Consider the following 24,228-nt stretch of genomic DNA (forward strand, 5'->3'; position numbering starts at 1 on the left):
GGGCACCGTGCTCGGCCGGGCGGGGATCGGACCCGGGAAGAGGAACCCGGTGGGTGCGGGGTCGGGGGCACCGTGCTCGGCCGGGCGGGGATCGGACCCGGGAAGAGGGACCCGGTCGGCGCGGGGTCGGGGGCACCGTGCTCAGCCGGGCGGGGATCGGACCCAGGAAGAGGGACCCGGTCGGCTCGCGGTCGGGGGCACCGTGCTCGGCCGGGCGGGGATCGGACCCGGGAAGAGGGACCCGGTCGGCTCGCGGTCGGGGGCACCGTGCTCGGCCGGGCGGGGATCGGACCCGGGAAGAGGGACCCGGTCGGTGCTGGGTCGGGGGCACCGTGCTCGGCCGGGCGGGGATCGGACCCGGGAAGAGGGACCCGGTCGGTGCTGGGTCGGGGGCACCGTGCTCGGCCGGCGGGGATCGGACTCGGGAAGAGGGACCCGGTCGGTGCGGGGTCGGGGGCACCGTGCTCGGCCGGGCGGGGGATCGGACCCGGGAAGAGGGACCCGGTGGGTGCGGGGTCGGGGGCACCGTGCTCGGCCGGGCGGGGATCGGACTCGGGAAGAGGGACCCGGTCGGTGCTGGGTCGGGGGCACCGTGCTCGGCCGGGCGGGGATCGGACCCGGGAAGAGGGACCCGGTGGGCGCGGGGTCGGGGGCACCGTGCTCGGCCGGGCGGGGATCGGACCCGGGAAGAGGGACCCGGTCGGCTCGCGGTCGGGGGCACCGTGCTCGGCCGGGCGGGGATCGGACCCGGGAAGAGGGACCCGGTCGGCTCGCGGTCGGGGGCACCGTGCTCGGCCGGGCGGGGGATCGGACCCGGGAAGAGGGACCCGGTCGGTGCTGGGTCGGGGGCACCGTGCTCGGCCGGGCGGGGGATCGGACCCGGGAAGAGGGACCCGGTCGGTGCTGGGTCGGGGGCACCGTGCTCGGCCGGGCGGGGATCGGACTCGGGAAGAGGGACCCGGTCGGTGCGGGGTCGGGGGCACCGTGCTCGGCCGGGCGGGGATCGGACCCGGGAAGAGGGACCCGGTGGGTGCGGGGTCGGGGGCACCGTGCTCGGCCGGGCGGGGATCGGACCCGGGAAGAGGGACCCGGTGGGTGCGGGGTCGGGGGCACCGTGCTCGGCCGGGCGGGGATCGGACCCGGGAAGAGGGACCCGGTGGGTGCAGGGTCGGGGGCACCGTGCTCGGCCGGGCGGGGATCGGACCCGGGAAGAAGGACCCGGTGGGTGCAGGATCGGGGGCACCGTGCTCGGCCGGGCGGGGATCGGACCCGGGAAGAGGGACCTGGTGGGTGCGGGGTCGGGGGCACCGTGCTCGGCCGGGCGGGGATCGGACCCGGGAAGAGGGACCTGGTGGGTGCGGGGTCGGGGGCACCGTGCTCGGCCGGGCGGGGATCGGACTCGGGAAGAGGGACCCGGTGGGCGCAGGGTCGGGGGCACCGTGCTCGGCCGGGCGGGGATCGGACCCGGGAAGAAGGACCCGGTGGGTGCAGGATCGGGGGCACCGTGCTCGGCCGGGCGGGGATCGGACCCGGGAAGAGGGACCCGATCGGTGCGGCGTCGGGGGCACCGTGCTCGGCCGGGCGGGGATCGGACCCGGGAAGAGGGACCCGGTGGGCGCGGGGTCGGGGGCACCGTGCTCGGCCGGGCGGGGATCGGACCCGGGAAGAGGGACCCGGTGGGTGCGGGGTCGGGGGCACCGTGCTCGGCCGGGCGGGGATCGGACCCGGGAAGAGGGACCCGGTGGGTGCAGGATCGGGGGCACCGTGCTCGGCCGGGCGGGGATCGGACCCGGGAAGAGGGACCCGGTCGGCTCGCGGTCGGGGGCACCGTGCTCGGCCGGGCGGGGATCGGACCCGGGAGGAGGGACCCGGTCGGCGCAGGGTCGGGGGCACCGTGCTCGGCCGGGCGGGGATCGGACCCGGGAAGAGGGACCGGTCCGGCTCGCGGTCGGGGGCACCGTGCTCAGCCGGGCGGGGATCGGACCCGGGAAGAGGGACCCGGTGGGTGCGGGGTCGGGGGCACCGTGCTCGGCCGGGCGGGGATCCGACCCGGGAAGAGGGACCCGGTGGGTGCGGGGTCGGGGGCACCGTGCTCGGCCGGGCGGGGATCGGACCCGGGAAGAGGGACCCGGTGGGCGCGGGGTCGGGGGCACCGTGCTCGGCCGGGCGGGGATCGGACCCGGGAAGAGGGACCGGTGGGCGCGGGGTCGGGGGCACCGTGCTCGGCCGGGCGGGGATCGGACCCGGGAAGAGGGACCCGGTGGGTGCGGGGTCGGGGGCACCGTGCTCGGCCGGGCGGGGATCGGACCCGGGAAGAGGGACCCGGTGGGTGCGGGGTCGGGGGCACCGTGCTCGGCCGGGCGGGGATCGGACCCGGGAAGAGGGACCCGGTCGGTGCGGGGTCGGGGGCACCGTGCTCGGCCGGGCGGGGATCGGACCCGGGAGGAGGGACCCGGTCGGGGCGGGGTCGGGGGCACCGTGCTCGGCCGGGCGGGGATCGGACCCGGGAAGAGGGACCCGGTCGGGGCGGGGTCGGGGGCACCGTGCTCGGCCGGGCGGGGATCGGACCCGGGAAGAGGGACCCGGTGGGTGCGGGGTCGGGGGCACCGTGCTCGGCCGGGCGGGGATCGGACCCGGGAAGAGGGACCCGGTGGGTGCGGGGTCGGGGGCACCGTGCTCGGCCGGGCGGGGATCGGACCCGGGAAGAGGGACCCGGTCGGCTCGCGGTCGGGGGCACCGTGCTCGGCCGGGCGGGGATCGGACCCGGGAAGAGGGACCCGGTGGGCGCGGGGTCGGGGGCACCGTGCTCGGCCGGGCGGGGATCGGACCCAGGAAGAGGGACCCGGTCGGCGCGGGGTTGGGGGCACCGTGCTCGGTCGGGCGGGGATCGGACCCGGGAAGAGGGACCCGGTGGGTGCGGGGTCGGGGGCACCGTGCTCGGCTGGGCGGGGATCGGACCCGGGAAGAGGGACCAGTCGGCTCGCGGTCGGGGGCACCGAGCTCGGCCGGGCGGGGATCGGACCCGGGAAGAGGGACCCGGTGGGCGCGGGGTCGGGGGCACCGTGCTCGGCCGGGCGGGGATCGGACCCGGGAAGAGGGACCCGGTGGGTGCGGGGTCGGGGGCACCGTGCTCGGCCGGGCGGGGATCGGACCCGGGAAGAGGGACCCGGTGGGCGCGGGGTCGGGGGCACCGAGCTCGGCCGGGCGGGGATCGGACCCGGGAAGAGGGACCCGGTGGGCGCGGGGTCGGGGGCACCGTGCTCGGCCGGGCGGGGATCGGACCCGGGAAGAGGGACCCGGTGGGCGCGGGGTCGGGGGCACCGTTCTCGGCCGGGCGGGGATCGGACCCGGGAAGAGGGACCCGGTCGGCGCAGGGTCGGGGGCACCGTGCTCGGCCGGGCGGGGATCGGACGCGGGAAGAGGGACCCGGTCGGCTCGCGGTCGGGGGCACCGTGCTCGGCCGGGCGGGGATCGGACCCGGGAAGAAGGACCCGGTGGGTGCGGGGTCGGGGGCACCGTGCTCGGCCGGGCGGGGATCGGACCCGGGAAGAGGGACCCGGTCGGCGCGGGGTCGGGGGCACCGTGCTCGGTCGGGCGGGGATCGGACCCGGGAAGAGGGACCCGGTGGGTGCGGGGTCGGGGGCACCGTGCTCGGCTGGGCGGGGATCGGACCCGGGAAGAGGGACCCAGTCGGCTCGCGGTCGGGGGCACCGAGCTCGGCCGGGCGGGGATCGGACCCGGGAAGAGGGACCCGGTGGGCGCGGAGTCGGGGGCACCGTGCTCGGCCGGGCGGGGATCGGACCCGGGAAGAGGGACCCGGTGGGTGCGGGGTCGGGGGCACCGTGCTCGGCCGGGCGGGGATCGGACCCGGGAAGAGGGACCCGGTGGGTGCGGGGTCGGGGGCACCGAGCTCGGCCGGGCGGGGATCGGACCCGGGAAGAGGGACCCGGTGGGCGCAGGGTCGGGGGCACCGTGCTCGGCCGGGCGGGGATCGGACCCGGGAAGAGGGACCCGGTCGGTGCGGGGTCGGGGGCACCGTGCTCGGCCGGGCGGGGATCGGACCCGGGAAGAGGGACCCGGTCGGCGCAGGGTCGGGGGCACCGTGCTCGGCCGGGCGGGGATCGGACGCGGGAAGAGGGACCCGGTCGGCTCGCGGTCGGGGGCACCGTGCTCGGCCGGGCGGGGATCGGACCCGGGAAGAGGGACCCGGTGGGCGCGGGGTCGGGGGCACCGTGCTCGGCCGGGCGGGGATCGGACCCGGGAGGAGGGACCCGGTCGGTGCAGGGTCGGGGGGCACCGTGCTCGGCCGGGCGGGGATCGGACCCGGGAAGAGGGACCCGGTTGGCGCGGGGTCGGGGGCACCGTGCTCGGCCGGGCGGGGATCGGACGCGGGAAGAGGGACCCGGTCGGCGCGGGGTTGGGGGCACCGTGCTCGGTCGGGCGGGGATCGGACCCGGGAAGAGGGACCCGGTGGGTGCGGGGTCGGGGGCACCGTGCTCGGCTGGGCGGGGATCGGACCCGGGAAGAGGGACCCAGTCGGCTCGCGGTCGGGGGCACCGAGCTCGGCCGGGCGGGGATCGGACCCGGGAAGAGGGACCCGGTGGGCGCGGGGTCGGGGGCACCGTGCTCGGCCGGGCGGGGATCGGACCCGGGAAGAGGGACCCGGTGGGTGCGGGGTCGGGGGCACCGTGCTCGGCCGGGCGGGGATCGGACCCGGGAAGAGGGACCCGGTGGGCGCGGGGTCGGGGGCACCGAGCTCGGCCGGGCGGGGATCGGACCCGGGAAGAGGGACCCGGTCGGCGCTGGGTCGGGGGCACCGTGCTCGGCCGGGCGGGGATCGGACCCGGGAAGAGGGACCCGGTCGGCGCAGGGTCGGGGGCACCGTGCTCGGCCGGGCGGGGATCGGACGCGGGAAGAGGGACCCGGTCGGCTCGCGGTCGGGGGCACCGTGCTCGGCCGGGCGGGGATCGGACCCGGGAAGAAGGACCCGGTGGGTGCGGGGTCGGGGGCACCGTGCTCGGCCGGGCGGGGATCGGACCCGGGAAGAGGGACCCGGTCGGCGCGGGGTCGGGGGCACCGTGCTCGGTCGGGCGGGGATCGGACCCGGGAAGAGGGACCCGGTGGGTGCGGGGTCGGGGGCACCGTGCTCGGCTGGGCGGGGATCGGACCCGGGAAGAGGGACCCAGTCGGCTCGCGGTCGGGGGCACCGAGCTCGGCCGGGCGGGGATCGGACCCGGGAAGAGGGACCCGGTGGGCGCAGGGTCGGGGGCACCGTGCTCGGCCGGGCGGGGATCGGACCCGGGAAGAGGGACCCGGTGGGCGCGGGGTCGGGGGCACCGTGCTCGGCCGGGCGGGGATCGGACCCGGGAAGAGGGACCCGGTCGGTGCTGGGTCGGGGGCACCGTGCTCGGCCGGGCGGGGATCGGACCCGGGAAGAGGGACCCGGTCGGCGCAGGGTCGGGGGCACCGTGCTCGGCCGGGCGGGGATCGGACGCGGGAAGAGGGACCCGGTCGGCTCGCGGTCGGGGGCACCGTGCTCGGCCGGGCGGGGATCGGACCCGGGAAGAGGGACCCGGTGGGCGCGGGGTCGGGGGCACCGTGCTCGGCCGGGCGGGGATCGGACCCGGGAGGAGGGACCCGGTCGGTGCAGGGTCGGGGGGCACCGTGCTCGGCCGGGCGGGGATCGGACCCGGGAAGAGGGACCCGGTAGGCGCGGGGTCGGGGGCACCGTGCTCGGCCGGGCGGGGATCGGACGCGGGAAGAGGGACCCGGTCGGCTCGCGGTCGGGGGCACCGTGCTCGGCCGGGCGGGGATCGGACGCCGGAAGAGGGACCCGGTCGGCTCGCGGTCGGGGGCACCGTGCTCGGCCGGGCGGGGATCGGACCCGGGAAGAAGGACCCGGTGGGTGCGGGGTCGGGGGCACCGTGCTCGGCCGGGCGGGGATCGGACCCGGGAAGAGGGACCCGGTCGGCGCGGGGTCGGGGGCACCGTGCTCGGCCGGGCGGGGATCGGACCCGGGAAGAGGGACCCGGTGGGTGCGGGGTCGGGGGCACCGTGCTCGGCCGGGCGGGGATCGGACCCGAGAAGAGGGACCCGGTCTGTGCAGGGTCGGGGGGCACCGTGCTCGGCCGGGCGGGGTCGGACCCGGGAAGAGGGACCCGGTGGGCGCGGGGTCGGGGGGCACCGAGCTCGGCCGGGCGGGGATCGGACCCGGGAAGAGGGACCCGGTGGGTGCGGGGTCGGGGGCACCGAGCTCGGCCCGGGCGGGGATCGGACCCGGGAAGAGGGACCCGGTGGGTGCAGGGTCGGGGGCACCGTGCTCGGCCGGGCGGGGATCGGACCCGGGAAGAGGGACCCGATCGGCGCGGGGTCGGGGGCACCGTGATTGGCCGGGCGGGGATCGGACCCGGGAAGAGGGAGCCGGTGGGCGCGGGGTCGGGGGCACCGTGCTCGGCCGGGCGGGGATCGGACCCGGGAAGAGGGACCCGGTCGGTGCGGGGTCGGGGGCACCGTGCTCGGCCGGGCGGGGATCGGACCCGGGAAGAGGGACCCGGTCGGTGCGGGGTCGGGGGCACCGTGCTCGGCCGGGCGGGGATCGGACCCGGGAAGAGGGACCCGGTGGGCGCGGGGGTCGGGGGCACCGTGCTCGGCCGGGCGGGGATCGGACCCAGGAAGAGGGACCCGGTCGGCGCGGGGTCGGGGGCACCGTGCTCGGTCGGGCGGGGATCGGACCCGGGAAGAGGGACCCGGTGGGTGCGGGGTCGGGGGCACCGTGCTCGGCTGGGCGGGGATCGGACCCGGGAAGAGGGACCCAGTCGGCTCGCGGTCGGGGGCACCGAGCTCGGCCGGGCGGGGATCGGACCCGGGAAGAGGGACCCGGTGGGTGCGGGGTCGGGGGCACCGTGCTCGGCCGGGCGGGGATCGGACCCGGGAAGAGGGACCCGGTGGGCACGGGGTCGGGGGCACCGTGCTCGGCCGGGCGGGGATCGGACCCGGGAAGAGGGACCCGGTGGGCGCGGGGTCGGGGGCACCGTGCTCGGCCGGGCGGGGATCGGACCCGGGAAGAGGGACCCGGTGGGCGCGGGGTCGGGGGCACCGTTCTCGGCCGGGCGGGGATCGGACCCGGGAAGAGGGATCCGGTCGGCGCGGGGTCGGGGGCACCGTGCTCGGCCGGGCGGGGATCGGACCCGGGAAGAGGGACCCGGTGGGTGCGGGGTCGGGAGCACCGTGCTCGGCCGGGCGGGGATCGGACCCGGGAAGAGGGACCCGGTCTGTGCGGGGTCGGGGGCACCGTGCTCGGCCGGGCGGGGATCGGACCCGGGAAGAGGGACCCGGTGGGCGCGGGGTCGGGGGCACCGAGCTCGGCCGGGCGGGGATCGGACCCGGGAAGAGGGACCCGGTGGGTGCGGGGTCGGGGGCACCGAGCTCGGCCGGGCGGGGATCGGACCCGGGAAGAGGGACCCGGTGGGTGCGGGGGTCGGGGGCACCGTGCTCGGCCGGGCGGGGATCGGACCCGGGAAGAGGGACCCGGTGGGCGCGGGGTCGGGGGCACCGTGCTCGGCCGGGCGGGGATCGGACCCGGGAAGAGGGACCCGGTGGGCGCGGGGTCGGGGGCACCGTGCTCGGCCGGGCGGGGATCGGACCCGGGAAGAGGGAGCCGGTGGGCGCGGGGTCGGGGGCACCGTGCTCGGCCGGGCGGGGATCGGACCCGGGAAGAGGGAGCCGGTGGGCGCGGGGTCGGGGGCACCGTGCTCGGCCGGGCGGGGATCGGACCCGGGAAGAGGGACCCGGTGGGCGCGGGGTCGGGGGCACCGTGCTCGGCCGGGCGGGGATCGGACCCGGGAAGAGGGACCCGGTCGGCGCTGGGTCGGGGGCACCGTGCTCGGTCGGGCGGGGATCGGACCCGGGAAGAGGGACCCGGTGGGTGCGGGGTCGGGGGCACCGTGCTCGGCCGGGCGGGGATCGGACCCGGGAAGAGGGACCCGGTGGGTGCGGGGTCGGGGGCACCGTGCTCGGCCGGGCGGGGATCGGACCCGGGAAGAGGGACCCGGTGGGGGCGGGGTCGGGGGCACCGAGCTCGGCCGGGCGGGGATCGGACCCGGGAAGAGGGACCCGGTGGGCGCAGGGTCGGGGGCACCGTGCTCGGCCGGGCGGGGATCGGACCCGGGAAGAGGGACCCGGTCGGCTCGCGGTCGGGGGCACCGTGCTCGGCCGGGCGGGGATCGGACCCGGGAAGAGGGACCCGGTCGGCGCAGGGTCGGGGGCACTGTGCTCGGCCGGGCGGGGATCGGACCCGGGAAGAGGGACCCGGTCGGCGCTGGTCGGGGGCACCGTGCTCGGCCGGGCGGGGATCGGACCCGGGAAGAGGGACCCGGTCGGCGCAGGGTCGGGGGCACCGTGCTCGGCCGGGCGGGGATCGGACCCGGGAAGAGGGACCCGGTCGGTGCGGGGTCGGGGGCACCGTGCTCGGCCGGGCGGGGATCGGACCCGGGAAGAGGGACCCGGTGGGCGCAGGGTCGGGGGCACCGTGCTCGGTCGAGCGGGGATCGGACCGGGAAGAGGGACCCGGTCTGTGCAGGGTCGGGGCACCGTGCTCGGTCGGGCGGGGATCGGACCCGGGAAGAGGGACCCGGTGGGGGCGGGGTCGGGGGCACCGTGCTCGGCCGGGCAGGGATCGGACCCGGGAAGAGGGACCCGGTCGGCGCGGGGTCGGGGGCACCGTGCTCGGCCGGGCGGGGATCGGACCCGGGAAGAGGGACCCGGTTGGCGCGGGGTCGGGGGCACCGTGCTTGGCCGGGCGGGGATCGGACCCGGGAAGAGGGACCCGGTCGGCTCGCGGTCGGGGGCACCGTGCTCGGCCGGGCGGGGATCGGACCCGGGAAGAGGGACCCGGTCGGCTCGCGGTCGGGGGCACCGTGCTCGGCCGGGCGGGGATCGGACCCGGGAAGAGGGACCCGGTCGGTGCTGGGTCGGGGGCACCGTGCTCGGCCGGGCGGGGATCGGACCCGGGAAGAGGGACCCGGTCGGGGCGGGGTCGGGGGCACCGTGCTCGGCCGGGCGGGGATCGGACCCGGGAAGAGGGAGCCGGTGGGCGCGGGGTCGGGGGCACCGTGCTCGGCCGGGCGGGGATCGGACCCGGGAAGAGGGAGCCGGTCGGTGCGGGGTCGGGGGCACCGTGCTTGGCCGGGCGGGGATCGGACCCGGGAAGAGGGACCCGGTCGGCGCAGGGTCGGGGGCACCGTGCTCGGCCGGGCGGGGATCGGACCCGGGAAGAGGGACCCGGTCGGCTCGCGGTCGGGGGCACCGTGCTCGGCCGGGCGGGGATCGGACCCGGGAAGAGGGACCCGGTCGGTGCTGGGTCGGGGGCACCGTGCTCGGCCGGGCGGGGATCGGACCCGGGAAGAGGGACCCGGTCGGGGCGGGGTCGGGGGCACCGTGCTCGGCCGGGCGGGGATCGGACCCGGGAAGAGGGAGCCGGTGGGCGCGGGGTCGGGGGCACCGTGCTCGGCCGGGCGGGGATCGGACCCGGGAAGAGGGAGCCGGTCGGTGCGGGGTCGGGGGCACCGAGCTCGGCCGGGCAGGGATCGGACCCGGGAAGAGGGACCCGGTGGGTGCGGGGTCGGGGGCACCGTGCTCGGCCGGGCGGGGATCGGACCCGGGAAGAGGGACCCGGTGGGTGCGGGGTCGGGGGCACCGTGCTCGGCCGGGCGGGGATCGGACCCGGGAAGAGGGACCCGGTGGGTGCGGGGTCGGGGGCACCGTGCTCGGCCGGGCGGGGATCGGACCCGGGAAGAGGGACCCGGTGGGTGCGGGGTCGGGGGCACCGAGCTCGGCCGGGCGGGGATCGGACCCGGGAAGAGGGACCCGGTGGGCGCAGGGTCGGGGGCACCGTGCTCGGCCGGGCGGGGATCGGACCCGGGAAGAGGGACCCGGTGGGTGCAGGATCGGGGGCACCGTGCTCGGCCGGGCGGGGATCGGACCCGGGAAGAGGGACCCGGTGGGTGCAGGGTCAGGGGCACCGTGCTCGGCCGGGCGGGGATCGGACCCGGGAAGAGGGACCCGGTGGGTGCAGGATCGGGGGCACCGTGCTCGGCCGGGCGGGGATCGGACCCGGGAAGAGGGACCCGGTGGGTGCAGGATCGGGGGCACCGTGCTCGGCCGGGCAGGGATCGGACCCGGGAAGAAGGACCCGGTGGGTGCAGGATCGGGGGCACCGTGCTCGGCCGGGCGGGGATCGGACCCGGGAAGAGGGACCCGGTGGGTGCAGGGTCGGGGGCACCGTGCTCGGCCGGGCGGGGATCGGACCCGGGAAGAGGGACCCGGTCGGCGCGGGGTCGGGGGCACCGTGCTCGGCCGGGCGGGGATCGGACCCGGGAAGAGGGACCCGGTCGGTGCGGGGTCGGGGGCACCGTGCTCGGCCGGGCGGGGATCGGACCCGGGAAGAGGGACCCGGTGGCCGCAGGGTCGGGGGCACCGTGCTCGGCCGGGCGGGGATCGGACCCGTCAAGAAGGACCCGGTGGGTGCAGGATCGGGGGCACCGTGCTCGGCCGGGCGGGGATCGGACCCGGGAAGAGGGAGCCGGTGGGTGCGGGGTCGGGGGCACCGAGCTCGGCCGGGCGGGGATCGGACCCGGGAAGAGGGACCCGGTCGGCTCGCGGTCGGGGGCATCGTGCTCGGCCGGGCGGGGATCGGACCCGGGAAGAGGGACCCGGTCGGGGCGGGGTCGGGGGCACCGAGCTCGGCCGGGCGGGGATCGGACCCGGGAAGAGGGACCCGGTGGGTGCAGGATCGGGGGCACCGTGCTCGGCCGGGCGGGGATCGGACCCGGGAAGAGGGACCCGGTCGGTGCGGGGTCGGGGGCACCGTGCTCGGCCGGGCGGGGTCGGACCCGGGAAGAGGGACCCGGTCGGCTCGCGGTCGGGGGCACCGTGCTCGGCCGGGCGGGGATCGGACCCGGGAAGAGGGACCCGGTGGTTGCAGGGTCGGGGGCATCGTGCTCGGCCGGGCGGGGATCGGACCCGGGAAGAGGGACCCGGTGGGCGCGGGGTCGGGGGCACCGTGCTCGGCCGGGCGGGGATCGGACCCTGGAAGAGGGACCCGGTGGGTGCAGGGTCGGGGGCACCGTGCTCGGCCGGGCGGGGATCGGACCCGGGAAGAGGGACCCGGTGGGCGCGGGGTCGGGGGCACCGTGCTCGGCCGGGCGGGGATCGGACCCGGGAAGAGGGACCCGGTGGGCGCGGGGTCGGGGGCACCGTGCTCGGCCGGGCGGGGATCGGACCCGGGAAGAGGGACCCGGTCGGCTCGCGGTCGGGGGCACCGTGCTCGGCCGGGCGGGGATCGGACCCGGGAAGAGGGACCCGGTCGGTGCAGGGTCGGGGGCACCGTGCTCGGCCGGGCGGGGATCGGACCCGGGAAGAGGGACCCGGTGGGCGCGGGGTCGGGGGCACCGTGCTCGGCCGGGCGGGGATCGGACCCGGGAAGAGGGACCCGGTCGGCGCGGGGTCGGGGGCACCGTGCTCGGCCGGGCGGGGATCGGACCCGGGAAGAGGGACCCGGTGGGTGCAGGGTCGGGGGCATCGTGCTCGGCCGGGCGGGGATCGGACCCGGGAAGAGGGACCCGGTGGGCGCGGGGTCGGGGGCACCGTGCTCGGCCGGGCGGGGATCGGACCCTGGAAGAGGGACCCGGTGGGTGCAGGGTCGGGGGCACCGTGCTCGGCCGGGCGGGGATCGGACCCGGGAAGAGGGACCCGGTGGGCGCGGGGTCGGGGGCACCGTGCTCGGCCGGGCGGGGATCGGACCCGGGAAGAGGGACCCGGTGGGTGCAGGGTCGGGGGCACCGTGCTCGGCCGGGCGGGGATCGGACCCGGGAAGAGGGACCCGGTGGGCGCGGGGTCGGGGGCACCGTGCTCGGCCGGGCGGGGATCGGACCCGGGAAGAGGGACCCGGTCGGCTCGCGGTCGGGGGCACCGTGCTCGGCCGGGCGGGGATCGGACCCGGGAAGAGGGACCCGGTCGGTGCGGGGTCGGGGGCACCGTGCTCGGCCGGGCGGGGATCGGACCCGGGAAGAGGGACCCGGTGGGCGCGGGGTCGGGGGCACCGTGCTCGGCCGGGCGGGGATCGGACCCGGGAAGAGGGACCCGGTCGGCGCGGGGTCGGGGGCACCGTGCTCGGCCGGGCGGGGATCGGCTGGGCGGGGATATAGAAACACTCCACTGCAGAGACGTGGCGCCGCCAAGAAACCCGACGGCGCTTTTCCTCGTGCCGGACAACGGGCCACGACTGGTCCCCGTGGGGAGCAGTGACTGTTGTAGGGATGAGACCGGGGGGGCTGGGATCCAGGACTCCTGGGTTCTCTCCCCTGCTCTGGGAGGGGAGTGGGGGCTGGTGGGTTAGAGCAGGGGGGCTGGGAGCCAGGACTCCTGGGTTCTCCCCCTGGCTCTGGGAGGGGAGTGGGGGCTGGTGGGTCAGAGAAGGGGGGCTGGGAGCCAGGACTCCTGGGTTCTGCGATGGGGGCTGGGCATTGGCTGTGGGATGTGGCTGACTTTGGGGAGGGGCAGCCGAGCTCCAGGAGCCCAATGGAGAAGAGCGAAGGAGAATCGGCCCCCTGCCCATTCTGGGTTTGGGGGTGTGCAGCAGGGAGCCCCCCCATCCCTGACACACAATCTCCACCGGCTCTTTGCAAAGGACCGTGGGTCCCATTGGGGGGTGGTCGGGTGGGGGGTTCAGTGCCGGGGGGACATTTGAGGGAGATATTCCCCCCAAAGGGGATCCTGTCCCCAGTGAACCCCCCCAATAAATCATTTCCCTCCTGTCAGGGGTCTCAGCCCCAGGCCCCTGCCTCCATGGGGGCACTGTGGCGGGGCTGGGGGGAGGGGCAGGGAAGGGGGTTGGTTGCTGGGGGGGCAGCAGTGAAGGGAAGGGATCTCAGGGGACGTGGGGTGGCACAGGGGGTGGGGGGTGGTGGGGGTCGTCTGGGTGCAGGTCCCTCCCCGCTCTGACCCCCCTTGTCCCCCCCGCAGGAGAAGTTTGGGCTGGCGCTCGACCACAAGTCGAAAATCTTCCAGAACCTCAATGGGGCCATTGGTGAGAGTGGGGGAGCACCCCATAACCTGGTGGGTCAGGACACCTGGGTTCTATCCCAGCTCTAGGGGGAGGAGCCAGGACTCCTGGCTTCTCTCCCCGGCTCTGGGAGGGGAGTGGGGGCTGGTGGGTCAGAGCAGGGGGGCAGGGAGCCAGGACTCCTGGGTTCTTCCCCCGGCTCTGGGAGGGGAGTGGGGGCTGGTGGGTCAGAGCAGGGGGGCAGGGAGCCAGGACTCCTGGGTTCTCTCCCTGGCTCTGGGAGGGGAGTGGGGGCTGGTGGGTCAGAGCAGGGGGGCTGGGAGCCAGAACTCCTGGGTTCTCTCCCCGGCTCTGGGAGGGGAGTGGGGGTTGGTGGTTAGAGCAGGGGGGCTGGGAGCCCGGACTCCTGGGTTCTCTCCCCGGCTCTGGGAGGGGAGTGGGGACTGGTGGTTAGAGCAGGGGGGCTGGGAGCCAGGACTCCTGGGTTCTCTCCCCAGCTCTGGGAGGGCAGTGGGGGCTGGTGGTCAGAGCAGGGGGGCTGGGAGCCAGGACTCCTGGGTTCTCCCCCAGCTCGAAGGGCGCTGGGACCCTCTATCCCACGTCTCTCCCACAGACGAGGTGGTGCTGAAGTTCGAGAGGAGCCGGGTCCGTGCCCGGAACGTGGCCTATGACACCCTCCCCGTGGTCATCCACGGCAACGGGCCCACCAAGGTACCCCGACACCCCCCCGGGAACCCCACAGCCCCCTCCTCCACCAGGTGACCCCGAGATCCCCCCTGGGTCCCCCATAGCCCCCCACACCCACTCCTCCCCTGAGATCTGCCCAGGAGCCCCATAGCCCCCTGACACACACTCCTCCCCTGGGACCCCCACAGACCCACGAGATCCGCCCTCCTCCCCAAGGTGACCCCGAGATCCCCCCTGGGTTCCCCATAGCCCCCCACACCCTCTCCTCCCCTGAGAGCCCCCCAGGAGCCCCATAGCCCCCCACACCCTCTCCTCCCCTGAGAGCCCCCCAGGACCCCGATAGCCCTCTGATACCCACTCCTCCGCTGAGATCCCCCCCGGGACCCCCACAGCCCCCTCCTCCACCAGGTGACCCCGAGATCCCCCCGGGATCCCCATAGCCCCCCAACATCCCCCTCCATCCCCCATAGCCCCCTGACACCCACTCCTCCCCTGAGATCTCCCCAGGACCCCCATAGCCCCCTGACACCCACTCCTCCCCTGAGATCTCCCCAGGATCCCCATAGCCCCCCAAGATCCCCCTCGGTCCCCCATAGCCCCCCAGGAGCCCCATAGCCCCCTGACACCCACTCCTCCCCTGAGATCTCCCCGGGATCCCCATAGCCCCCCAAGATCCCCCTCGGTCCCCCATAGCCCCCCAGGACCCCCATAGCCCCCTGACACCCACTCCTCCCCTGAGATCCTCCCTGGGACCCCCACAGACCCACGAGATCTGCCCTGCTCCCCCAGGTGCCCCTGGGATCCCCAAAGCCCCCTGACACTCCCCTGGGTCCCCCATAGCCCCCTGACACCCACTCCTCCCCTGAGATCCTCCCTGGGACCCCCACAGACCCACGAGATCTGCCCTGCTCCCCCAGGTGCCCCTGGGATCCCCAAAGCCCCCTGACACTCCCCTGGGTCCCCCATAGCCCCCTGACACCCACTCCTCCCCTGAGAGCCCCCTAGGAGCCCCATAGCCCCCTGACACCTGCTCCTCCCCTGAGATCCTCCCTGGGACACCCACAGACCCACGAGTTCCCCCTTCCTCCCGCAGGTGCCCCTGGGATCCCCAAAGCCCCCTGACACTCCCCTGGGTCCCCCATAGCCGCCCAACACCCACGCCTCCCCTGAGATCCCTCGGGACCCCCATAGTCCCCCGACACCCACTCCTCCCGAGATCCCTGGGACCCCCACAGCCCCATGAGATCCCCCTTCCTCCCCCAGGTGCCCACAAGATCCCCCCTGGGACCCCCCACAGCCCCCCTCCTCCCCAGGTACCCCCAAGATCCCCCTTGGGACCCCAACACTCTCCTCCCTCGGGAGCCCCCCATGTGATTTCCTCCCCCGTCTCTCAGAGTACCCATAGCTGGGGGCTCCCCTGGCACCCAGAACCCTGCCCCCACCCTCGCAGCTGGGTGGGAGGGCGGCTGTGGCGGGACGGGGCTGGGGGGCCGAGGCTGGGGGGCCCCTACCTCACCGCTTCCCCCCCTCAGCTGCAGCTGAACTACCTGGGGAATTACATCCCGAACCGCTGGACCTACGAGGGGGGCTGCGGGGGCTGCGACCGGGGGCTGCTCGACCTCTCGGGGACCCCGGTGAGTGGGGGGGCCATGCTGGACACTACGGGGTGGTGGGGAACTGGGGGGGCTGGTTTTGGGGCAGGGTGTGTCTGGATTCGGGGGCGGCAGTGACTGGGTTTGGGGGGCAGGGCCTGGGATTGGGGTACAGGGGGTGGCTGGGTTTCAGGGTACAGGGAGTGGCTGGGTTTGGGGGGGTATGGGGCTGGGTTTGGGGGCCAGGCCTGGGATTGGGGGTACAGGGAGTGGCTGGGTTTCAGGGTACAGGGTGTGGCTGGTTTGGGGGGGCAGGGCCTGGGTTTGGGGGTACAGGGAGCGGCTGGGTTTGGGGGGGTATGGGGCTGGGTTTGGGGGGCTGGGTTCAGGGGTGCCTGACCCCCATCTCTCCGCAGGACGCGGCGCTGCCCCAGGTCCTGGTGGGGGTGTTTGTTGAGCAGCCGACCCCCTTCCTGCCCCAGTTCCTGCATCGCCTGCTGGGCTGGGACTATCCCTACGCCCGCCTGCACCTCTTCCTGCACAACCGCGTGAGTCCCCCCGCGACCCCCTCTGCCCCCCAAAACCCCCCACGACCCCCTCTGCCCCCCACCACCCCCGCGACCCCCTTCCTGCCCCAGTTCCTGCATCGCCTGCTGGGCTGGGACTATCCCTACGCCCGCCTGCACCTCTTCCTGCACAACCGCGTGAGTCCCCCCGCGACCCCCTCTGCCCCCCACTGCCCCCCACAACCCCCTCTGCCCCCCACCACCCCCCACGACCCCCTTCCTGCCCCAGTTCCTGCATCGCCTGCTGGGCTGGGACTATCCCTACGCCTGCCTGCACCTCTTCCTGCACAACCGCGTGAGTCCCCCCGCAACCCCCTCTGCCCCCCACTGCCCCCCGCGACCCCCTCTGCCCCCCACCACCCCCCACGACCCCCTTCCTGCCCCAGTTCCTGCATCGCCTGCTGGGCTGGGACTATCCCTACGCCCGCCTGCACCTCTTCCTGCACAACCGCGTGAGTCCCCCCGCGACCCCCTCTGCCCCCCACTGCCCCCCACAACCCCCTCTGCCCCCCACCACCCCACCACCCCGCGACCCCCTTCCTGCCCCAGTTCCTGCATCGCCTGCTGGGCTGGGACTATCCCTACGCCCGCCTGCACCTCTTCCTGCACAACCGCGTGAGTCCCCCCGCAACCCCCTCTGCCCCCCACTGCCCCCCGCGACCCCCTCTGCCCCCCACCACCCCCCACGACCCCCTTCCTGCCCCAGTTCCTGCATCGCCTGCTGGGCTGGGACTATCCCTACGCCCGCCTGCACCTCTTCCTGCACAACCGCGTGAGTCCCCCCGCGACCCCCTCTGCCCCCCACTGCCCCCCACGACCCCCTCTGCCCCCCACCACCCCACCACCCCGCGACCCCCTTCCTGCCCCAGTTCCTGCATCGCCTGCTGGGCTGGGACTATCCCTACGCCTGCCTGCACCTCTTCCTGCACAACCGCGTGAGTCCCCCCGCGACCCCCCACGACCCCCTCTGCCCCCCACCATCCCACCACCCCGCGACCCCCTTCCTGCCCCAGTTCCTGCAACGCCTGCTGGGCTGGGACTATCCCTACGCCCGCCTGCACCTCTTCCTGCACAACCGTGTGAGTCCCCCCGCGACCCCCTCTGCCCCCCACTGTCCCCCACGACCCCCTCTGCCCCCCACCACCCCGCGCGACCCCCTTCCTGCCCCAGTTCCTGCATCGCCTGCTGGGCTGGGACTATCCCTACCCCCGCCTGCACCTCTTCCTGCACAACCGCGTGAGTCCCCCCGTGACCCCCTCTGCCCCCCACGACCCCCCACGACCCGCTCTGCCCCCCGTGACCCCCTTCCTGCCCCAGTTCCTGCATCGCCTGCTGGGCTGGGACTATCCCTACGCCCGCCTGCACCTCTTCCTGCACAACCACGTGAGTCCCCCCGCGACCCCCTCTGCCCCCCAAAACCCCCACGACCCCCTCTGCCCCCCACCGCCCCCCGCGACCCCCTTCCTGCCCCAGTTCCTGCATCGCCTGCTGGGGTGGGACTATCCCTACGCCCGCCTGCACCTCTTCCTGCACAACCGCGTGAGTCCCTCCGTGACCCCCTCTGCCCCCCAAAACCCCCCACGATCCCCACCACCCCCCACCACCCCCTGCGACCCATTTCCTGCCCAAGTTCCTGCATCGCCTGCTGGGCTGGGACTATCCCTACGCCCGCCTGCACCTCTTCCTGCACAACCGCGTGAGTCCCCCCCGCGACCCCCTCTGCCCCCCACTGCCCCCCACGACCCCCTCTGCCCCCCACCACCCCCCGCGACCCCCTTCCTGCCCCAGTTCCTGCATCGCCTGCTGGGCTGGGACTATCCCTACGCCCGCCTGCACCTCTTCCTGCACAACCGCGTGAGTCCCCCCGCGACCCCCTCTGCCCCCCACTGCCCCCCACGACCCCCTCTGCCCCCCAAAACCCTCCACGACCCCCTCTGCCCCCCACCACCCCCCGCGACCCCCTTCCTGCCCCAGTTCCTGCATCGCCTGCTGGGCTTGGACTATCCCTACACCCGCCTGCACCTCTTCCTGCACCACCGCGTGAGTCCCCCCGCGACCCACAGTGCCCCCCACTGCCCCTGCGACCCACGGCTGCCCCCATCTGCGCCCTGCGACCCACAGTGCCCTTGGCTACCCGTGACCCCCATTTGCTGGACATCTCCAGATCCACCCAGGTACCTCCATCAGCAGCATTGACCCCCAGGAACCCCCTGGGACCCCAAGACCCTCCCGTGACCCCCAGCTGCCCCCCACAACCTCCAGGCCCTCCCAGATACCCCCATCACCAGCACTCGCCCCGCGGACCCCCAGATCCTCCCCATCCGTGTCACTGACCCAAGATCCTCTCAGAGACCCTCCAACACTGTCCCCCCAACAACCCCAGTCTCCCTCTCATGCCCCCCACCCCCCAGCACCGACCCCCTGGACCCCCCATCCCCCAGCATTGACGCCTTGGGGATCCCTAGAGTCCCCCCCCAAGGGACCCCAGGTCCCGTGCGAGGGGGGTCCCCGGCTGACCCCTCCCCCCTCCCCCCCCAGGAGGTGTTTCACGAGCCCCACGTGCAGGGGGCCTGGGAGCGGCTACGTGGGGCCTTCGCCAGCATCAAGCTGGTGGGGCCGGAGGAGGAGCTGAGCCAGGGCGAGGCCCGGGACATGGCCATGTGAGTGGGCGTGGCTTGGGGAGGGGGCGGGGCCCTGCATGGGAAGGGGGCGGGGCTACACGAGAGGGATTAGGAGTGGATGAGGCGTGGCCATGGGGGGAATGGGCGGGGCTGACCGGTGGGGGGCAGGACCGAGGGGAGCAGGGGCATGAAGCAGGGGCATGAAGCAGGGGGCATGGAGAAGTGGGGGGTCGGAGGGTTGGCGATGGGCACAGAGAAGGGGCGGGGGGGCTGTGGGGGTAACAATGTGGGGCTGGGGGTTAGGAACTGGGTTTATGGCATTTGTCTGACACCCTCCCCCCACCGTGTGCCCCCCAGGGACCTCTGCCGGCAGGACCCCGACTGTGACTATTACTTCAGCCTGGACGCCGACGTCGCCCTGACCAACCCGGGGACCCTGCGCGCCCTGATCCGCCAGAACCGGTACAGCCCCCCGAAACCCGCTCTGCTCCCCAAAACCCGCCCTGCCCCCCAAAATCTGCCCTGCTCCCCACTGACCCTAACCCGGGGCCCCTGCGCGCCCTGATCCGCCAGAACCGGTGCAGCCCCCCGAAACCCGCCCTGCTCCCCAAAACCTGCCCTGCTCCCCACTGACCCCCAACCCGGGGACCCTGCACGCCCTGATCCACCGGAACTGGTACAGCCCCCTGAAACCCGCCCTGCTCCCCAAAACCCACCCTGCCCCCCAAAATCTGCCCTGCTCCCCACTGACCCCCAACCCGGGGACCCTGCACGCCCTGATCCACCGGAACCAGTACAGCGCCCCGAAACCCGCCCTGGCTCCCAAAACCTGCCCTGCTCCCCACTGACCCCCAACCCGGGGACCCTGCAAGCCCTGATCCACCGGAACCGGTACAGCCCCCCGAAACCTGCCCTGCCCCCCAACGCGAGGACCCTGCGCACCCTGATCCACTGGAATCGGTACAGCCCCCCAAAATCTGTCCTATCCCTCCAATCTGCCCTCCACTTTCCCCCCGCTCCCCACTGCCCCCCAACCTGGGGACCCTGAGTGCCCATATCCACCGGAACTGGTACAGCCCCCCAAAACCCACCCTTCTCCCCACTGTCCCTCCTCACCCACCCCCAAGCCAGAGACCCTGCATGCCCTGATCCGCTGGAACTGGTACAGCCCCCCCAAATCCACCCTGTCCCCCAAAACCTGCCGTGCCTGCCACTACCCCTCTGCTCCCTACTGCTCTCCAACCCGGGGACCCTGCACGCCCTGATCCACTGGAACCAGTAGAGCCCCCAAACCTGCCCTCCCCCCACTGCCCCCCCATTTCCCCCTGCTCCCCACTGCCCCCCCACAGCCCAGGCACCCTGCTCACCCTGATGCACCAGAACCAGTGAGATCCCCCTGAACCCCGTCCTGCCCTTGCACGGGCCCGCTTCATCGTGTCCCCGCCCCCTTGCTTAGCTCCGCCCTTTGTGTCTCCGCCCCCTTGCAGGAAGATCGTGGCCCCCATGGTGTCGCGCCCGGGCAAGCTCTGGTCGAATTTCTGGGGGGCGCTGAGCCCCGAGGGCTACTACGCCCGCTCCGAGGACTACGTCGAGCTGGTGCAGGGCAAGCGCACGTGAGTCACCCCCCAGAGGGACCCGCCCCCCCGGAGCTCCGCCCCCTTCCTGGGGAGGGGCCTAGACCCACCGCTAACCAGAGCTCCGCCCCCTTCCCGGGGAAGGGCCTAGACCCACCGCTAACCAGAGCTCCGCCCCCTTCCCGGGGAGGGGCCTAGACCCACCCCTAACCAGAGCTCTGCCCCTTCCTGGGGAGGGGCCTAGACCCACTGCTAACCAGAGCTCCGCCCCCTTCCTGGGGAGGGGCCTGGACCCACCGCTAACCAGCGCTCCGCCCCCTTCCTGGGGAGGGGCCTAGACCCACCGCTAACCAGAGCTCCGCCCCTTCCTGGGGGAGGGGCCTAGACCCACCGCTAACCAGAGCTCCTCCCCCTTCCTGGGGGAGGGGCCTAGACCCACCGCTAACCAGAGCTCCGCCCCCTTCCTGGGGAGGGGCCTAGACCCACCCCTAACCAGAGCTCCGCCCCCTTACTGGGGAGGGCCCTAGACCCACCGCTAACCAGAGCTCTGCCCCCTTCCTGGGGAGGGGCCTAGACCCACCCCTAACCAGAGCTCCGCCCCCTTCCTGGGGAGGCGCCTAGACCTGCCCCTAACCAGAGCTCCGCCCCCTTACTGGGGAGGGCCCTAGACCCACCCCTAACCAGAGCTCTGCCCCTTCCTGGGGAGGGGCCTAGACCCACCGCTAACCAGAGCTCCGCCCCCTTCCTGGGGAGGGGCCTGGACCCACCGCTAACCAGCGCTCCGCCCCCTTCCTGGGGAGGGGCCTAGACCCACCGCTAACCAGAGCTCCGCCCCCTTCCTGGGGGAGGGGCCTAGACCCACCGCTAACCAGAGCTCCTCCCCCTTCCTGGGGGAGGGGCCTAGACCCACCGCTAACCAGAGCTCCGCCCCCTTCCTGGGGAGGGGCCTAGACCCACCCCTAACCAGAGCTCCGCCCCCTTACTGGGGAGGGCCCTAGACCCACCGCTAACCAGAGCTCTGCCCCCTTCCTGGGGAGGGGCCTAGACCCACCCCTAACCAGAGCTCCGCCCCCTTCCTGGGGAGGCGCCTAGACCTGCCCCTAACCAGAGCTCCGCCCCCTTCCTGGGGGAGGGGCCTAGACCCGCCGCTAACCAGAGCTCCGCCCCCTTCCTGGGGAGGGGCCTAGACCCACCGCTAACCAGAGCTCCGCCCCCTTCCAGGGGAGGGGCCTAGACCCACCGCTAACCAGCGCTCCGCCCCCTTCCTGGGGAGGGGCCTAGACCCACCGCTAACCAGAGCTCCGCCCCCTTCCTGGGGAGGGGCCTAGACCCACCGCTAACCAGAGCTCCTCCCCCTTCCTGGGGGAGGGGCCTAGACCCACCGCTAACCAGAGCTCCGCCCCCTTCCTGGGGGAGGGGCCTAGACCCACCGCTAACCAGAGCTCCGCCCCCTTCCTGGGGAGGGGCCTAGACCCACCGCTAACCAGAGCTCCGCCCCCTTCCTGGGGGAGGGGCCTAGACCCACCGCTAACCAGAGCTCCTCCCCCTTCCTGGGGGAGGGGCCTAGACCCACCGCTAACCAGAGCTCCGCCCCCTTCCTGGGGGAGGGGCCTAGACCCACCGCTAACCAGAGCTCCTCCCCCTTCCTGGGGGAGGGGCCTAGACCCACCGCTAACCAGAGCTCCGCCCCCTTCCTGGGGGAGGGGCCTAGACCCACCGCTAACCAGAGCTCCTCCCCCTTCCTGGGGGAGGGGCCTAGACCCACCGCTAACCAGAGCTCCGCCCCCTTCCTGGGGGAGGGGCCTAGATCCATCCCTACCGCAGCTCCGCCCCCTTCCCAGGGGCGTGGCCTAGATCCACCCCTCACCCGGCCTCCACCTCCCCCGCTGACCCCGTGTCCGTGTGTCCGTCCCGCAGTGGGGTGTGGAACGTGCCCTACATCAGCCAGGCCTACCTGGTGCGCGGGGAGACGCTGCGCTCGGAGCTGCACGACCGGAGCGTCTTCACCCTGGAGGAGACCGACCCCGACATGGCCTTCTGCAAGAACGTCCGCGAGAGAGTACGGGACCCCCCTTAACCCCACAGCCCCCCCAAAACTCCCTTTGTCCCCCTAAACCCCCACGCCCCCCCAAAAAACCCCGCAGTCCCCCTGAACCCCCCACAGACCTGCAAAATCCTCCATCCACCCTGATGCAACCTTCTGCAAGAACATCCGCGAGAGAGTACGGGGCCCCCCTTAACCCCACAGCCCCCCAAAAATTCCCTTAGTCCCCCTAAACCCCCACGCCCCCCCAAAAAACCCCGCAGTCCCCCTGAACCCCCCACAGCCCTGCGAAAAGCTCCATCCACCCTGATGCAACCTTCTGCAAGGACATCCGCGAGAGAGTACGGGACCCCCCTTAACCCCACAGCCCCCCAAAAATTCCCTTAGTCCCTCTAAACCCCCACACACCCCCAAAACCCCTACAGTTCCTCCTGAACCCCCCACAGCCCTGCGAAATCCTCCATCCACCCCGACGCAGTCTTCTGCCAAACGTCCCTGAGAGGGTAGGGCCCCCCCGAACCCCCGCACTGCCCCCCACAGTCCCCCACTGCCCCCCAAAATTCCCCACACACCCCGACACGGCTTTCTGCAGCAGAGGCAGAGGAGATCCACCCCGTCCCCAACAGCCCCCCTCAAACCCCTCGCTCGGCCCCTCCCTGCCCGGGGCATCTCCTGGGGGGGGCAGGGGTGATTCCTGGGGGGTCCCTGATGGGCCTGTCTCCCACAGGGGATTTTTCTGCACATCACGAACCTGGAGGAGTTCGGGCACCTGCTCTCCACGGGCAATTACAACACGTCTCGCCTGCACCCCGATCTCTGGCAGCTCTTGGAGAACCCCCTGGTGAGTGACCCTGCCCCCCGTGAGTGACCACGCCCCCTGCCCCGCCTCCTTCCCCGCCCCATGTCTGCACCCCGACCTCTGGCAGCTCTCCGAGAACCCCCTGGTGAGTGACCCCACCCCCCGTGAGTGACCCCGCCCCCTGCCTGCACCCCACCTGCACCCCGACCTCTGGCAGCTCTCGGAGAACCCCCTGGTGAGTGACCCCGCCCCCTGTGAGTGACCCCACCCCCTGCCCTGCCCCCTGCCTGCACCCCGACCTCTGGCAGCTCTCGGAGAACCCCCTGGTGAGTGACCCCACCCCCCGTGAGTGACCCCGCCCCCTGCCTGCACCCCACCTGCACCCCGACCTCTGGCAGCTCTCCGAGAACCCCCTGGTGAGTGACCCCACCCCCCGTGAGTGACCCCGCCCCCTGCCTGCACCCCACCTGCACCCCGACCTCTGGCAGCTCTCGGAGAACCCCCTGGTGAGTGACCCCGCCCCCCGTGAGTGACCCCGCCCCCTGCCTGCACCCCACCTGCACCCCGACCTCTGGCAGCTCTCGGAGAACCCCCTGGTGAGTGACCCTGCTCCCTGCCCTGCCCCCTGCCTGCACCCCGATCTCTGGCAGCTCTCGGAGAACCCCTTGGTGAGTGACCCCGCCCCCCTGCCTGCACCCCACCTGCACCCCGACCTGTGGCAGCTCTCAGAGAACCCCCTGGTGAGTGACCCCGCCCCCTGGCGAGTGACCCCACCCCCCGCCTGCACCCCACCTGCACCCCGATCTCTGGCAGCTCTCGGAGAACCCCCTGGTGAGTGACCCCGCCCCCTGGTGAGTGACCCCACCCCCTGCCCCACCCCCCACCTGCACCCCGACCTCTGGCAGCTCTCGGAGAACCCCCTGGCGAGTGACCCCGCCCCCTGGTGAGTGACCCCACCCCCTGCCCCACCCCCTGCCTGCACCCCGATCTCTGGCAGCTCTCGGAGAACCCCCTGGTGAGTGACCCCGCCTCCCTGGCGAGTGACCCCACCCCCTGCCTGCACCCCAACCTCTGGCAGCTCTCGGAGAACCCCCTGGTGAGTGACCCCGCCTCCCTGGCGAGTGACCCCACCCCCTGCCTGCACCCCAACCTCTGGCAGCTCTCCGAGAACCCCCTGGTGAGTGACAGCCTGGCCCCGCCCCCTTCCCCTCCCACAGCATGTCCCGCCCCAGGTCCCGCTCCTCTGCTGTGTGTCCTGGCCCCTACACTGCCACGGGGGCTGGGC

The 24,228-nt window shown here is 74.4% G+C and overlaps 1 protein-coding gene and 1 long non-coding RNA gene across 3 annotated transcripts in view; one reads left to right on the forward strand and one right to left on the reverse strand.

Moving 5' to 3' along the window:
• Positions 1-24,228, forward strand: part of PLOD3 (procollagen-lysine,2-oxoglutarate 5-dioxygenase 3) — a 53,480-nt gene that overhangs the window by 25,169 nt on the left and 4,083 nt on the right. Inside the window, exons 6-14 of the mRNA XM_050933579.1 lie at positions 13,021-13,084; positions 13,674-13,771; positions 15,280-15,381; positions 15,756-15,887; positions 18,444-18,565; positions 18,884-18,988; positions 20,014-20,139; positions 22,018-22,159; positions 22,872-22,985. Of these exons, the coding sequence (XP_050789536.1) occupies positions 13,021-13,084; positions 13,674-13,771; positions 15,280-15,381; positions 15,756-15,887; positions 18,444-18,565; positions 18,884-18,988; positions 20,014-20,139; positions 22,018-22,159; positions 22,872-22,985 (1,005 nt within the window). The remainder of the gene's footprint in view (positions 1-13,020; positions 13,085-13,673; positions 13,772-15,279; positions 15,382-15,755; positions 15,888-18,443; positions 18,566-18,883; positions 18,989-20,013; positions 20,140-22,017; positions 22,160-22,871; positions 22,986-24,228) is intronic.
• On the reverse strand, positions 23,033-23,810 carry LOC127039515 (uncharacterized). Of its 2 annotated transcripts, XR_007771093.1 has the most exons (4): positions 23,736-23,810; positions 23,411-23,489; positions 23,298-23,309; positions 23,033-23,128 (listed from the first exon to the last, which is right to left on the reverse strand). It is a non-coding gene; the product is annotated as an uncharacterized LOC127039515 (long non-coding RNA). The 2 variants fall into 2 exon arrangements; XR_007771092.1 differs by lacking the exon at positions 23,298-23,309.

Source organism: Gopherus flavomarginatus, chromosome 23 (genome assembly GCF_025201925.1).
Source record: "Gopherus flavomarginatus isolate rGopFla2 chromosome 23, rGopFla2.mat.asm, whole genome shotgun sequence".
In the NCBI taxonomy this organism is placed as follows: domain Eukaryota; kingdom Metazoa; phylum Chordata; order Testudines; family Testudinidae; genus Gopherus; species Gopherus flavomarginatus.